General features: G+C 58.9%; 1 protein-coding gene across 1 annotated transcript; it reads right to left on the reverse strand.

Moving 5' to 3' along the window:
- Window positions 1–227: 227 nt before the first annotated feature.
- DOLPP1 (dolichyldiphosphatase 1) lies at window positions 228–10,358 on the reverse strand (the record flags this gene model as incomplete). The annotated part of the gene is made up of 8 exons (XM_080709049.1): window positions 228–264; window positions 1,776–1,865; window positions 2,477–2,605; window positions 3,020–3,118; window positions 3,265–3,364; window positions 3,434–3,518; window positions 3,713–3,813; window positions 10,283–10,358. The coding sequence occupies 8 exons, from the start codon at window positions 10,356–10,358 to the stop codon at window positions 228–230; spliced, it is 717 nt and encodes a 238-aa protein (XP_080565175.1).
- Window positions 10,359–12,332: the final 1,974 nt, after the last annotated feature.

Here is a 12,332-nt window from a genome sequence, read left to right on the forward strand (position 1 = left end):
CAGCAGAGGGTCTCGGCCGTGCGGCCCCAGGCAGCAGGCCCTCCCAGGGTCCTGGCTGAGGCTGGCTTGGCCCTTTGGTCCACCGTGTCCATTAAAATTAAAATAAGAAAATAAAAAGGCTCCACTTGGTGACTCGGGTCTGTAGAGGTCTCTGCTTCACCTGTCAGCCGATCCGTCCACCCTGCGAGGCAGGCGGACCTGGAGGCCGGGCCGGCCATGCCCGCCCGTCACTGCAGCTTTGTCCCCAGCTTGCGCTGTCTGTTCCTGCAGGACGAGGCGGGTGAGAGCGGGGCTCCTGGTGCTCCGTGGCCCAGCCCCACAGATGAGCCTCCCCAGTCACAGTCCCCAGGAAAGAAGCAAATGCCCACACGGTGGCCACAGACACTGGCCGAGCTGGGCCAGTCAGGGCTCCAGCCTGGGGACGGACCCAGTCTCAGGCGAGCTGTGTCGCCACGTCTCGGCTGGGAGCCCGGGAGGGGTGGGGATGAGATGGGAGATCAAGAAGGGCCTGGCTGATTCCAGCTAATCACAGGGAGCCCCCGTCACAGAGAAGCCAGCCCAGGTGGGTCTGTTTTCACGGGAACAATCTACAAAGATGGCGCTCTGCGCTGGGAGGTATGTAGGAGAGTGCCTGGTTTGGAGTACGCCTGCATCCATAATGGGCCCGGGAACTGGAGGGAAGCGGGGACCATCACCCCATCTTCTACAGGGCTTGGCTGAGGCTCAGGAGAACGCCTTGTCTAGGGTCCCAGTTAAAACCTAGACACCCAACTGTGGCCTGCAGGCCCTCCCCTGGCTCCCTGGCTTCCGTGGCGACGGGGACCTCCTGAGCGGCCTCTGCTTCAGGGGCTCTGCAGGCGCTCTTCCGTCTGCGGCCTCCTCCAGGGAGGCCGGCTGGACTCCCCTGCCCCACATGAGGGTCCCATCACAAGGCCTCAGGCCTCGAGCATGGCTCCCGGCACGGTCTCCATGTCTCCCCGCTGCGGTGAGTGCCTAGGTGGGCCCCAGCTCTCACTTGTGCCCACTCAGCACACAGCTGGGCAAGGGGCAGGTACAAGGGGAGGACAGGTAAGCGAAGTGGGCGCCAGCCTGGCAGGCGGGCGGGCAAGGCCAGCCACTCTGGGAGCCAGGCGGAGCGTGCAACCCGGGCCAGCTGGGGCCTCTGCCACTAATGGGATTGCCCTGCCCCAGCCCTCAAATCCCCTTTCCTCATGGATCCCAGGCTTTACCCTTAAGCTTGTTAGGATAATTTGGACCTTAATGCATTAAACACATTTGCTGCTGCTAGGACACCCCGCCCGCCCGTCATCCCGCTCACCCTCCTCGAAAACCTGCTGAGCCTCTCTGGACCAGGACCCGCCTCCACTCCCCTCTGAACCCCAGGAGGAGCTAGGGGCACCCCACCCAGGATCTGAGCGCTGCAGAGAAGAGTGTGAGTCAGGAGACCCCAAAGCCCAGCTCTGTCCCGGCCTGCTGTGCCACAGAGGCCGCCCTTGCTCAGTGCGCCGCGCTCGGCCTGCCTAGGCCCCCGGCACGCACAGGCGCCCTGGGAGCCCCATGGCTCTGCCCTCTGGTCCTGGGCTGCAGAGGCGACGACGTGCAAGGGCTCTGGGCAAGGGCTCGCAGGCCGGGGACCTCCTCGCTGAGCCTCAGCTCCCTCACGTGTACGTGGGGCCGCGGAACTCCGAGAGCCAAGGCGAGGAGAGTGGGCAAGGGCCTGGTGCTGGCCAGCCCGCCACAGAGGGCAGAGGCGCCTGCTGTCCCCCTTAACTCACCTGGCTTCTGCCCGGGTTACTGTGTACTCAAACCAGAGTACGTTGGGAATGAGGCTTGTGTCCCGGATTAGGAAGAACTCGGAGACAGGCCTGGAGAGACAGAACCCAGAATGCCAGGGCACATGAGGGCGAGCCTGCCACCACGCCAGGTGCCCCGTCAGCTCCTGGGCCGGTGCGCCCTCCCCCACTGCCCGGGGGCCACTGAGGGAGCTGGCTGTGCAGGGACTCTGTCCCAGGGTGCCCCAGCCCCGCAGACTGGCACTTACTTTCTTTTTCTCTTTACTGGAGATTGAACCCAGGGGCACTCTACACTGAGCTACATCCCCAGCCCCCTTTTTTATTTAGAGACAGGATCTCACTAAATTGTCCAAGCAGGCCTTGATATTGTGACCCTCCTGCCTCAGCCTCCTGACCAGCTGGGAAGCCAGACTCGTGGGTTATGGCTGCATCCTATGTCCCTGAGAGCCTAGACAAGGATGGAGGTGGCCCTCTGGAACTGAGGAGAGCCCGCAGCCCCTAAAGAAGACACCAGGCAAGGTGGAGGCAGTGGAGTGGCTGCAGCCTCCTGCCACCGGTGGCCTGGGCACTAGGCCCTCCCAGGGGGATGGGCTGGGGCCCGGGTGCCAGGGCCCTCTCGTGATGGCCCCACCTACAGCAGAGGCCAGAGGCCAGGGGCGGGCAGGTGGGCGGGGAGCGGTTACCAGGCTGCTATCCTGGGGAACAGCGGGGTGAGGACCTCTTGCGTGAAGACGAACCAGGCGATGGCCATGAGGCTCCCAGCAATGCCCCCATAGAGCACCTGGCTCCAGGTGTGGTACAACAGGTAGACCCTGGGCCAAGGCCAGAGAAAGTTCTGAGAGCCAGCCGGGACCGGCCGGTGGCTGTGTGACACGCGCAGACACGGGCAGATGCGACGGGTTCCGGGAGCCCAGAGCGAGCAGCGCCCGGCCCCCGCGGCTGCCCCATCCCTGGAAGTGACCAGTGCTCCGCGGGTCTGCCTCCCTCCCATCCAGCCCTAGAACTCAGGGTCTGTCTGCGAGGGGCTCCCATGAGAAGGGTAGAGGAGCCCCAGAATCCTGGGCTCAGCCAACTAAGCTTCGAGGGGAAAATGGAACCTTGTCCCTTTCAAAACAGAGGCCTGGCCTTTCCCAGCCCTGCCCTGTAGGATTTCGGACAGGGTCCGCAGTGGGTCCAACAGCGACCAAGAGCCCAGCAGGACCTCGGGGCGGGGCTCTCGCTCCTACCTGCTGTAGGAAACTAGGAAGGCCGCGCTGAGGAGCCCCAGGGAGAGCACGTGCCTCCACAGCAGGTCCAGGAACCTGGCGTTATTTGTTTGGTGCATTCTGGGAAAACAGGCCCAAACGGCCAGCGTTAGCCCAAGCCTGGGCCGGGCCCCCCCACCGTGCCGCCCGGTGCAAACCCCGGCCTAGGGCGTGCGGGGCCAGCAGTGAACCCTATGAGGGCCGCACCCACTGGGACAAAAGCTCACCTTAAATACAGGAAAAGGAAGGAATAGACGGAGAAGAACCACATGAACTGGGAATGGCTGGAAGGCATCCCGTACTTGGTGCCCACCGCAGTGTGGGGGCCTGGGGAGAAAGGGGACAGGGTGTCGGGGGGAGACGCGGGCTCTCGGGGGCCCTGCCGCCCAGGCCTACCTCCGCAGGGCCGCGGCTCCTGGATGACCTGCTTGATCAGCCAGTTAACCCCTTCGTTCAGCGCCAGGCCCCCGAGGAATGAGATCTGCGGGAAAGGTGCACAGTCAGCGGGTCTCTGCGCACCTGCTGGCCGGTGCCAGCCCGTGACCGGGCCTCGGACTGCGACTGCAGGCCGGATGGCGGACGAGCTGGGCCCAGCCCGGGGAGCGCAAGGCAGAGCCGACAGGTTGGGCGGGTGGGGGCTCTGTGAGGAGCAGGGAGCCGGGGGGTAAGACTCACCGTGTGCAGCTCCCGCTTGAATATGATGAGGGTCACAAAGCCAACGATGACAAAAACGGGGCTGAGGCTCAGGTAGGCAAGGAGGTGGCCGGAGAGATCGCCTGCGGAGACAGTGGCCAGGATGAGGGCGGAGCCCGGGCGCCCACAGCTCAGGCCGGGCGAGCCAGGGAGGAGGTCCCAAAGGACGGCAGCAAACAGCCAGGCGGCCGGGCACCCGACCACACCAACTCTGCCACGGCGTGGTGCGAGGATCTACTACCGGCCATTAACAGTCAGGAACCTTTACTGTCCCCATTCTATAGATGGAGGGACTGAGTCCCAGAAGGGCTGTGTGACTTGCCCAAAGGCACACACACAGAAAGGTGAGACCGCCAGCGCGGTGGCGCACGCCTGTAATGCCAGGACTTGGGAGGCTGACACGGGAGGATCAGGTACGATTTCAGCTTCAGGTACTACTTAGTGGGGGCCTCTGCAACTCAGTGTGACCCTGTTTCAAAATAAAGAATAAAAAATAGTGCTGGGAGCCGGGCGTGGTGGCGCACACTTGTAAACCCCGCGCTTGGGAGGCTGAGACAGGAGGATCGCACAGGTTCGAAGCCAGCCTCAGCTACTTAGGCTCTCAGCAACTTAGTGAGACCCTGTTTCCAAATAAAATATAAAATAGGTCTGCGAGTGTAGCCCGGAGGTAGAAAGCCCCTGGGTTCCACCCCCAGTAGCACTAAAAAAGAAAAAATAGTGCTGGGGGATAGCTCAGAGGTAGAATGGCCCTGGGTTCCATCCCCAGTGCCAGAAAAAGAAAAGAAAAGAAAGACGTGGGGCAAGCCAGCATGGTGGCACACATCTGTAATCCCAACACTTGAGAGGCTGAGACAGAGGATCACAAGTTCACAGCCAGCCTTAGCAACTTCCTGAGGCCCTCTGCAACTTAATGAGATCTTGTTTCAAAAGGAAGAATAAAAGCTGGGCGTGGTGGCACCCACTTGTAATCCCCTAGCTTGGGAGGCTGAGACAGGAGGATTGCGCAGGTTCGAAGCCAGCCTCAGCTACTTAGTGAGGCTCTCAGCAACTTAGTGAGACCCTGTTTCCAAATAAAATATAAAATAGGTCTGGGATTATAGCCCGGAGATAGAAGGCCCCTGGGTTCCATTCCCAGTACCACCAAAAAAAAAGAAAGAAAGAAAGAAAGAAAAATAAAATAGAACTGGGGTGTAGCTCAGAGCTAGATTGACCCTGGGGTTCAATCCCCAGTACTATAGGAAAGGCAGACAGACAGACAGACAGACAGACAGAGAAAGAAAGAAAAAAAGAAAGAAAGAAAGAAAGAAAGAAAGAAAGAAAGAAAGAAAGAAAAGAAAAGAAGGAAGGAGGTAGGTAGGTAGGTGAGATGTAAGATGGAAATTCAAGTCTCTAGCCTGGTCCAGATCCTGTAGCCACCAGCCTGCCAGCACAGGAATCTGAACCCTGCCTGGTCTGATGCCAGAGCTGGGGCCCTGCACTGGGGCAGCCCAGTGGGCACGAGGGCTTCTCTGCCCCGCGGAGCCCTGGGCGTCTGTGGAGTCCAACACTCCCTGGAGACCACACACACTTAGGTCCCCACTACAGCGGCCGCCCACTGCAGTTAATAGTTCCCTGCCGCTTCTCCCCATGCCAGAAACTGCTACCTCCTGGGGGCCTGGCCTTCCCGGAAGCGTGTGCTGAACGCCTGGGCGTGGAGCGGGCGAGAGGAAACAGTCTGTGTGACTGAACTTAAGTGGAACTCTGTTGTTGTTTTCAAGCCAAACGTATCATTTAAGATCAATAAAAGCCGGCGTGTTGGTGGACACCTGTAATCCTAGCGTGTTGGTGGATACCTGTAATGCTAGCATGTTGGTGGACACCTGTAATCCGAGTGCTTGAGAAGCTGAGACGGGAGGATCGCGGGTCCTCTGCTACTTGGTGAGATCCCGTTTCAAAATACAAAATACAAAATAGGGCTGGGGGTGCAGCTCAGAGATAGTATGTCCTAGGGTTCAATCCCCAGTATATATAAAATGTCAGTAAAGTAGAAGCTGGAACCAGGTGTGACAGCGCATCCTGTAATCCCAGTACTTGGGAGGCAGAGACAGGAGGATCACAGGTTCAAAACCAGCCTCAGCAACTTAGCAAGACCTTCTTTCAATATTAAAAGGGGGGTGCATGGTGGTGCACACTTGTAATCCCCAAGCTTAGGAGGCGGAGACAGGAGGATCGCACAGGTTCGAAGCCAGCCTCAGGTACTTGGTGAGGCTCTCAGCAACTTAGTAAGACCCTGTTTACAAATAAAGTATAAAATAGGTCTGGGAGTATAGCCCGGAGGTAGAAAGCCTCTGGGTTCCACCCCTAGTACCACCAAAAAAAATAAATAAATAAATAAAAAATTAAAAGGGGGGGGCGTGATGGTGCACACTTGTAATCCCCACGCTTGGGAGACGGAGACAGGAGGACCACGCAGGTTCGAAGCCAGCCGCGCTGGTTTAGGAGACTGTTTCCAAAAAAAAAAAAAAAAGTATAAAATAGGTCTGGGAGTATAGCCCGGAGGCAGAAGGGCTTCCAGGAACCCCAGTACCACCAAAAAAATAAAAGGGGGGGTGGCTGGGTGTGTATTCCAGAGGTTCAGTGGCCCTGGGTTCAATCCCCAGAACCAATAAGAGGAGGAGGAGGAGGAGGAGGAGGAGGAGGAGAAAAAGTCTTGGTGGTGTATATCTGTAATCTCAGTACTTGGGAGGCTGAGACAGGAGAATGGCAGGTTTTGAGAACAGCCTCAGCAATTTAAGAGAAACTCTCAGCAACCTAGTAAGACCCTGTTTCAAAAAGGGCTGGGAAGCCGGGCGTGGTGGCACACACACACACACACACACACACACACACACACACTTGTAATCCCTTGGGAGGCGGAGACAGGAGGATCGCGCAGGTTCAAAGCCAGCCTCGCTGGCTTAAGAGACCCTGTTTCCAAATAAAAAATATAAAAATAGGTCTGGGTGTGTAGCCCGGAGGTAGAAGGGTTCTATCCCCAGTAACACACACACACACACACACACACACACACAAAAGGGGGGGGAAAGGGGGGGGCTGGGGAAGCCGGGCATGGTGGCACATGCTTGTAATTCCAGCATTCAGGAGGCTGAGACCGGAGGATCGTGGTTCTCAGCCAGCCTCAGCTCCTTAGTGAGGCCCTCTGCAACTTAGTGAGACCCTGTTTCAAAATAAAGAATAAAAATAGGGCAGGGGGTGTTGTTCGGAGGTTAAATGCCCCTGGATTCCATCCCCTGACCCACAAAAAAGGGGGCACTGGGGGGAGAGCTCAGAAATAGAATGCCTGTGGGTTCAATCCCGAGTACCACAAAAGGGGGGGGGGCGCTTTAACTATTTAATCTTTTTTTTTTTTTGGTGGGTGGAACCCAGGGGCATTCTATCTCTGAGCTACATACACCTCAGCCCTATTTTATATTCTTTATTTTGAAACAGGGTCTCACTGAGTTGCAAAGAGCCTTACTAAGAAGCTGAGGCTGGCCGCGAACTGTGACCCTCCTGTCTCAGCCTCCCAAATGCTGGGGTTACAAGCATGCCCCACCATGGCCAGGTAACTATTTCATCTTAGAAAAACATCAACAACAACAAAAACCAGAACTGCTGCCTCTTGCCACCTGACTTTTACACTCCTAACCCTCCTGGATGCAGGCAGTCCCAGGGACACTGGCCCCTTTGAGATGGAGCCTGGAGCCGAGAGATGAGGGCCGCTTCCGCTCACCAGGGGGAGGGTGAGTCTGCAACCCACTCTCACCGTTTGAGACGAGGTGGTAATTGGCCGCTCTGGGGTCAGAGGGCAAGGTTCAGTTCCTGTGCTGGCACGTGCTGCCCGCATGCCCTGCCCAGGGTGGGGATATTAACATCCCCCAGCTGCACAGACCTGATGTCACAGGACCTGGGAGGTGCCAGCTGGGCCCCGGCACCCAGGACACCCCCACGCTGGGGCTTACACAGAGGTTGGGGGCACCTCATGGAAAATGGCCCACACCACTAGCCTGGCCTTGCACAAACAACTGGGAAGGTGCCCACAGAGAGCTGACCTCAGATTCCAGGCTGAAAGGATGGGTGCACCCGCCTGGCCTAATCGGCACCTGCTGGGGGGCTGGCCCCAGAGAACTGGCGCTGTCGCAGTCCCGCCACGCAATGCTCAGCCCCTTCCCTCTTCTGGGCCTCCCACTCCCCGGCTCTCAGCTCTGAGGTCCCTCCGCTTCCCGCTGAGGGCCACAGCTGTGAGGACAGGACCAGCCGGCACCCTTGCCCTTCAGCCAGCACCACCCCGGGGCCTCCCCGAAGCTGCTGCAGGCAGTACCTTGCCCACTTTGACCCAGACCCTGCAAGACCACCACTGCCCTGGGCTACGCTCCCTGCAGGCATCCCAGCCTGCTCCCAGCCTGCGCTCCAGTTCCAGGCACGGAGCTCAGGTCCCTGGACGCACAGCGCTCTGTCCTACTTCTGGACCTCTGCACACGCGCTTCCTCTACCTGGGATGAACTCAGGCAGGGTGAACTTGACAACATACACTGAGTGCTCACCACTGTGCCAAAGACAGGCAGACAGACAGACAGAAAGACAAGCCCTGCTGTCACAGAGCTCTTACTCTGGGGGATCTGCCACTGGGACTTGGTTCGTGAAGCCCTAGCTGGTGTAGCTATCAGGCCAGTGTCTGTCTGTCTGTCTGTCTCTCTATATACATACTGTAGCTAGCTGAGGCTAGCACACTGCCTGGTACTTCATTAGGCTCAAAAACTACATCAAATGATGGATGAAGCCGGTGTGGTGGTGCATGCCTGTGATCCTAGTATTTGGGAGGCTGAGACAAGAGGATCACAGGTTCAAGGCCAGCCTCAGCAACCAAGCCAGACACTGTTTCAAAATAAAAAGGAAAAAAAAAATGAGCTAGGCGTGGTGGCGCACTCCTGTAATCCTAATACTTGGGAGGCTGAGACAGGAGGATCACAGGTTGGTGGCCAGGCTCAGCAACTTAGCAAGGCCCTCCACACCTCAGCGAGACGTTGTTTCAAAATAAACAAATAAAATAGGGCTGGAGATGTGGCCCAGAGGTAGAAGGCCCCGGGTTCAGTCCCCAGCACCACCAAAAACAGAGAGGCAGCAAGGGGAGTTGAGTGCAATGGGTGTGAAGAAGTGCAGGGGACCCCAGGCGCACTTACAGGGAGAGGCCTTGCCAGGCCCGGCCGGCCGCAGAGCCTGCAGGTCAGCTGCTCCCACTGTCAAGTCCTTCCCTCTTGCAGGACTGAGAGCTCCCTGGAAGCTGCTCCCAGGCCAGGAAGGGGAAATCAGGAAGGTGCTGAGGCCTGCAGCAAGTCCCGCCCCGCTCTAGCTTGATTTCCCCTACAAAGCAGAGGCCTTCCACAGAGCAGGCATGCAGGGGCCTCCCAGGCCTGCTCACCATTCTAAACCCTGAGCTGTCCCAGGGCTAGCACTTGGGAGGTGCTCAGCAGATAGGGCTGAAGGAGTGAATGGCGGACAGGTAAACAGACAGGACCCAGAACCAGGCAGGGCCGCCCCACCCCAGTATAACCCCCACACCCAGTCAAAGTTCTCTGGCATTCAGTCCTGGGGCCCTCGGCAGAGCCAGGTTCTCGGACCCCAGCGCTAGAGAACAGCAGGAGCAGGCCTTTCGGGCAACCGGGGCTCCATGAGGGGCCCCCAGCCTCACCCAGCACGCACACACCTACCCAGGGAGGATCCCGGGAAGGCAGGTATTTACTGGGTGTTTACTGTGTGCTGAGCGCTGTGAGCAGCACTTCTCACGCAGAAGGGGGAGGTACTGTGCGCTTAGTGCCGCTTTAGAGATAAAGTGAGGGGCGCAGGGCGGGGGGGGGGGGGGCTTGCGCAAGACCTCAGCCTCCGCGGGAGCCCGAAGAAGCCCGACCCCCAGGCCCAGCTCTGCAGGCCGGGAGAGCCCACTAAACAGCGCCTCCGGAGCCCTCGCTGATGGACCTCCCACGGGAAAGCCCGCCCTCGGTTAGAGGCGTGTCTGCCCGAGCTCTGGAGTCCAGATCCCGGGCCGCCGGCCTCCTCGCCGAGGGCTCAGGGCACGCTACTCAGGGCGTGGCATCGCAACACTCGCCAGCCTGGCCCTGGTCTGCACACTCCCTGCACCAGCGAGCTCCTTCTCACAGACAGCCCTGCACGGGGAGGGAGGGCGGCCTCTCCGGCTTGGGGAGGGCGGGGAAGAAGGGCCAAAGTCCAGGCCGCGGAGCCTTTCCCGCCTCACACAGACCCCCACCCCATTTCAGCCCGGCAGCGCCCCGGGACCCGGGGGAGCGCCCCGGCTGCGCAGCCGCAGACTACCCGAGCAGAGGCTCGCAATTTCGCCCAGCTCATCGCCGCCACACTGCGCCTGCGCGGCGCGCGCCGGCCGAGCCCCTCCAGGGCTCACTATTTGACAGTTCCCACCCCGGTGCCTCGGCGTCCCCCCGCGGGCCCGCGCTGGCCAGAGCGCCCGGGGCTGAGCGGCCGGCCCCGGAGGGCGTCCTCGGAGCCGCGCCCGCCTTTTACCTGCAGGATATTCGACGTGGGTGAGGGTCACCGGCCGCCATGAAGCGGGGAGCGAGCACTGTCCGTCCGCTGCCATCTTACCCGGAGACCGGGCTTTGCCCAGCAGCCAATGGGGAGCCAGGGGGGCGGTGGTCCTGACCTATCACGCCGGGGAGGCGCCATGCACCCAATCAGAGGGCGATCCAGGTAGTGGCGCAGCCATTCAGCGTGCAGGCCGTGTGGCTCGGCCGAGCAGCGAATCAGAGAGCGGGGAGCCTAGGCGCCCGCCAGCCGTCCCAGCTCGCACTCAATCCGAGACGAGCGCAGGTAGTTTTCTGACCAATCAGGAAGTGGGAGGGTTTCCGCACAGAGCCAAGGACCAGATAGCCAATCAGAAGGCGAGTCTGGCTCACCGTGTGGGCAGGGCGGGCCAATCAGGCGCTGGCTTGGGGGGCGTGTTGTACTTTGGTGGGAGCTTTGGTTCGTCTAGGACCTGCACCCGGAGTGGAAACTTCCCGTTTGCCGGAGAGCGCGGCCCGCGTTACCCAGACCTGCACGGCTCTCAGCGCCTGCTCCAAGCGAAGAGGGACCCTTGGCACCACGGGGTCCGAACCGGCCCACTTTGTTTCTTCGGTACTGGGGGTGGAACCCAGGGGCATTCTACCTCTGGGCTACACCCCCAGCCCTATTTGATAATTTATTTAGAAATAGGGTCTCACTAAGTTGCTGAGAGCCTCACTAAGCTGCTGAGGCTGGCTTCGAACCCGTGCGATCCTCCTGTCTCAGCCTCCCCAGCGCCGGGATTACAAGCGCGCGCCACCACGCCTGGCTCCTATTTTTTATTCTTTATTTTGAAACAGGCTCGCTCTCACTGAGTTGCAAAGGGCCTCACTAAGTAGCCGAGGCTGTCCGCGAACCGCAGCCTCCCAAATGCTGGAATTACAAGTGTGTGTCACTACGCTGGGTTTAGGATTTTTTTTTTTTAAGTGCGTGGGTTGGGGAGGAAACTCCTGGGAGTGGAGGGTTCACAGTGGACATCCTAAATGCTGTAGAGTGGAAACTCGAGATTAAGGACTCCTTCCTCCCTTCCTTCATTCACTGAACAAAGACTTACTGGTTCCGTCATATTTATGCTACTTAATGAGGCATCTTGGGAGCACATTTTCCAGCTGACGGTGATTAAACCACCTTACCCCCCTCCCGCCCCTCCGTCTCCCGCCCGCCTCTGCAGCTAGAATGAATTACAGGTCAGGTAAGGCGCACTTGTCTGCTGGCCTTTGCTACGCAGTCCGCTGCCGGGGCTCGCCGGCCGTCCAGCCCCTTTGGCCAGGTCCAGCTCGCGTGTCCGTTCGCTCTTACAGGTTTCCACCGGCGAGCGAGGGTCCTCCTCCACTGGGGCTCCACGCTGCGTGTCCTTCTCTACCTCCCCATCAGCGCACTGGACCGTGAACTGGTTCCTTGTCTACCGCGCCCAGGGAGCTGTGGTTCTCTGACTTCACGGAACACCAACCTCAGCATTTATTTTATTATTATTATTATTATTATTATTATTATTATTTTTGCGGGTCTGGGGATGGAACCCAGGGGCATTTGACCTCCGAGCCACACCCCTCCTATTTTTTATTCTTTATTTTGAAACCGGGTCTTACTGAGTTGCAAAGGTCCTAAGTAGCTGTCCCCGAACTGCGATCCTATGGTCTCAGCCTCCCGAGTGCATGCTGGGATTACAAGCGTGCGCCACCACGCCCGGCTCAACCTCAGCATTTAGATGTAGATTCCAGCATGGTGTGGCGGCGGCCCCTGTAATCACGGTACTTGGAAGACTGAGACAGGAGGCCGAAAGCTCAAGGCCAGCCTCAGCTGCTTAGTGAGGCTCTCAGAAACTTAGTGAGACCCTGTTTCCAAATAAAATATAAAAATAGGTCTGGGAGGATAGCCCGGAGGTAGAAGGACCCTGGATTTCATCCCCAGCACCACACACACACACACACACACACACACACACACAAAGTTCAAGGCCAGCCTCAGCAAGTTAGCAAGACCCTGTTTGAAAATAAAAGCCAGAGCCGGG

The sequence above is a fragment of the Muscardinus avellanarius genome (assembly GCF_963383645.1).
Source record: "Muscardinus avellanarius genome assembly, chromosome: 13".
Lineage (NCBI taxonomy): Eukaryota > Metazoa > Chordata > Mammalia > Rodentia > Gliridae > Muscardinus > Muscardinus avellanarius.